Consider the following 3,597-nt stretch of genomic DNA (forward strand, 5'->3'; position numbering starts at 1 on the left):
TTAAGATTTATTTTTATGTACTTGTATTCACTTATAGGGCACTGCATCGTCATGCACCTGTGTACATCTGTGACCTGCTCCATCCTTATATCACCAACAGGTTTTCTGAACAGAGCTTATTGGTTGTCCTTCATGCTCGTCTTTAAACAAAAGGTGATCGTGCCTTTGTTGTGGCTCCAACACTATGCTCTTCCTATAGATCTACCATCTGATGCCTTTAAAAAACAGCTTAAGATTGGCCTTTGTCTAGCCTAATGCTGTCTAGTGTTTGTAACCCTGCGTGTTTTTAATGTATTTTGTGTTGCTTATGTTTTATTATTGCTTTTTATGGTTTAACAGTCTTATTTTTAACTGTTTTACTCTTGTGAAACACTTTGTGTCCTTGTTGTGTTAAAGGTGTTATACTAAATAAAGTTATTATTATGATGATTATTATTTTATAGTTATTTAACCTTTTTTATATTGAAAACATGACAAATCCATTTTTGGGTCAGAAGAAATTGACTTTCCCTGATTTTACAAGAAAAGAACCATTTCTTGGTTTCAGTAGGAACACTTCTGCTCTTAAATCTGAGTGATGTGCTCAATACCCTCTAGAGTTATTAGAGTGTTGTTGGAGGTGAATATTCTGCTTGCATTCCACCTGTTTTGGGGCACATTGAGTTATGTCTGCAAAAACACACTTCATTTGCAAATAGATCTTAACAATTTATCACTTAAACAAACAGGACCAATATTTACATTACACATTCCCCCGAAGACAAAATAGTAAAGGTAGCATTCAGGCAACAATTTAGCAGAACTCATCCAGCAAACAACAACTTAGCATGACAAAGCTGTGCACAAAAAAATGTACAATCATCAACAAACATTTACTGTACAAAACAAAATGTGGATCAAAATCAAGCTCTTGAAACAGAACCAATTTGTCTCACATTGCATGAAGAGGAAATCGTGTTTTGTGCCAACACAGAAAAAGAGGCCTCCCATCTTTAAAGCTAGTAGTCTGTTTTTATCGTTCTTCAACGAGCCAAAGCATCTCGTCACTGTCATTTAAGTCCAAGCCTGAGTTCATCTCCATGATAAGTCGTATGGACAGTGCAGGACTTGTAGTCTAAGCTACAGTAAGCAGTCTATATCTACATTGTGCATTACAGTGCTGGTGTTGCAGCCATACATTGATAAAGCCACATAGTACGTCCTTTTTGGTGAAAATTGCGCTGTAGGCAGAATCCATTGATAGTCCTTCTTAGTACATTACTTAGAACCAAACTGGTGACTTTGCTTTGGTCTGATCAAGAGCTGCAAAAAGAGAAAGAAACATGGTCAATTTATTTTTGTCATTATTACCACTTATTGCACAAGTTAGAATACTGGCGTGCTTGTAACTGCACTATTTTGTGTATCTACCTGATTCGTACACCTCCAAGGATCCATGGAGGGATGAGGGGGTCCAGGTGATAGAGGTAGCCATGATGGGGCTACTGGGATCCATCTCTGTCTTCACCCCCTCACTGTGGGGGGAACTGCCAGCGCTGGCAGCTGGCTGGCTCTGGTTCCTCACACTGGGCAGCAGCAGAGGACCAAACCTGGTATCTAATGCTGCACTGTGGGTTGGATAGGAATGGAGCATGGGGTGGTGGTGCCTAGTGTGGATATGAGCATGGGGGTGAGGGTGGTAGACGTCGTGGACACTGGGGTAACCGCTTTGGGAGTTCAGGTTGTAGGTCCAGCTGTCGGGGAGGGCTGCTAGAGGCGGGAGGCTGGCCTGGGTGAGCACATGGCCCGCCCACAGAGCTCCATCGGGATGGTTGAAGGAAACGGGGCTGGGAGAGAAGTCTGGGTGAACTGAGACGGAGACAGATGGGAGGCAGGAACTGGCCTGGGATGGATAGGTGCTGTTCCAAACTGAGCTGCTCTGACCCTCAGAGTGAGAAACACCATCTGTAACAAACATAGACTTCCTCAACACACTGCCACATTTTTTTATCAACTGCAGTTCTTTTAAGCTGATAATACAATTAATTTGCTATGAAGTAAAAACAAATGAGTCGGATCTAGTATAATTGAACCAAATCTCACCTTTCCATGAACCAGCAGTGCTTGATACAGATGGCTGTGTCATTCTGATCGGCTTGGTCTCGCTGTTGAAAGTGCTGGACTGACTCAGAGCCCGGGAGAAGTGTTCGTCTACCACGTCACTGATGTCTCCTTGGAAGTAGGTAAACAACACGCACCGGGAGTTTAAGTACTCTGCTCCTGCTGGTTGAGTACCATCCTTAAGTTCTGAATCGGATGCGGATACACAGCCTGAATCGGTTCCAGGAACCTGTCGGAGGCCCTGATCCCTGGACAGCATCCCTCTTACTCCTTGCTGCTGTTGCCCCAAACAATTCTGCATCTTACTGTGAGCACTCAGCTTCCTCTGGAGGAGAGAAGAGACAGAGACACATGAACTGACAGATCCAAGCAGGAGTTTAATACATTTCACATTTGAGGAGAGCCAATCACTTTCTATGAGTTTGTTTAAAATACTAATCATAATAGTCTTATTTTCAATCAAGTAAAATTAGACGTCACACATCATACCTTGTTGTGTAGTAATGTTGTCTGAGTAATATTTCTACTTGATCATTAGTACCCAAGTAATTATCATAGGACCAGCCTAGGAGTTGTGTGAAAATTAATTATTTTTTTCCCATACTGCATTCCAACTATTTGTAAGGCTCAATGTGATTCATCCACATTCCTGACTGACTGACTGTCTGTCATTACATCACCGTTTGAACCTCAAACTGAAGTTAAGAAGTTGCATGTTAAGCTTAAAATAGTTTGGGATGGTATCTTGAAGAGAAGGCAGCCAATAGAAAAATCACTTTTTTTGGCAAAACGAAAGAAAATGGACGATTCTTTAAAAAAAATTGATTGTAGGCCTGGTGACATTCTACAACATTAGGGTAAATTACTTATTGTATCCTTGGGCTGTACTCATTCTCTTTAACGTCTTTATGATTTACTATAGTTTATAACTAAAGTGATCATAGTTAGATGTGGTATTTAAGTTATTTTTTAAGACAGAGAGAGATCACACTTCATCCTAGGTCACATGAGCACTCATGCTTCACTTTTTAAAATTTCTTTTCATAAGATTACACTGGGTCAGTACGACTCAGTAGCTAAAACAGTTGTATGCTGAGTATCTCACCTGTTGTTGCTGGTGATCTGGGTTATAGTACGTCGCCTTGTACGCCGCTGCAGGGAGGTAGTGCGCTCCATAGCTTTGATGGTACATCACATCCAGGCAACTCATAGCGACGGACCGAAGCGGTTAAGAAGAAGAGAGTCAGAGGAGAGAAACGCGCACAACACAGCCAAAGGCAACTCTCCCTGGGACTTCAGACGGGCTGGATCCTCCGAGCCATCGGTGCCTCCATATATGCCCAAACGTATACAATGGCCATGTCGTCCAGTTTGCATACAGACAATGCGCCTCCCGCTGTGCGCTCCACCAGCACCACCCGGGGCCACAAAATCGAGCAAAACGTTATGACACACGTACTCTATGCGGAAAAAAAGTCCTCTCTGACAAGTTTTCAG

General features: G+C 42.3%; 1 protein-coding gene across 1 annotated transcript; it reads right to left on the reverse strand.

Annotated features, from left to right (window-relative positions):
• Positions 1 to 795: 795 nt before the first annotated feature.
• vgll3 (vestigial-like family member 3) lies at positions 796 to 3,597 on the reverse strand. The gene is made up of 4 exons (XM_062432063.1): positions 3,206 to 3,597; positions 2,083 to 2,425; positions 1,411 to 1,944; positions 796 to 1,302 (listed from the first exon to the last, which is right to left on the reverse strand). Exons 1-4 carry the CDS (start codon positions 3,308 to 3,310, stop codon positions 1,262 to 1,264), a joined length of 1,023 nt encoding a protein of 340 aa, XP_062288047.1. The 5' UTR covers positions 3,311 to 3,597; the 3' UTR covers positions 796 to 1,261.

The sequence above is a fragment of the Scomber scombrus genome, chromosome 13 (assembly GCF_963691925.1).
Source record: "Scomber scombrus chromosome 13, fScoSco1.1, whole genome shotgun sequence".
NCBI lineage: Eukaryota > Metazoa > Chordata > Actinopteri > Scombriformes > Scombridae > Scomber > Scomber scombrus.

Bases quoted from the DNA above. Each gene is read 5' to 3' on its own strand.
- vgll3 (XM_062432063.1), bottom strand. From the start codon at position 3,310: ATGAGTTGCCTGGATGTGATGTACCATCAAAGCTATGGAGCGCACTAC. The intron at 2,426-3,205 runs GTGAGATACTCA...TCTCTCCTCCAG, and splicing joins CAGATCACCAGCAACAACAG to AGGAAGCTGAGTGCTCACAG. The intron at 1,945-2,082 runs GTGAGATTTGGT...TGTTTGTTACAG, and splicing joins CACTGCTGGTTCATGGAAAG to ATGGTGTTTCTCACTCTGAG.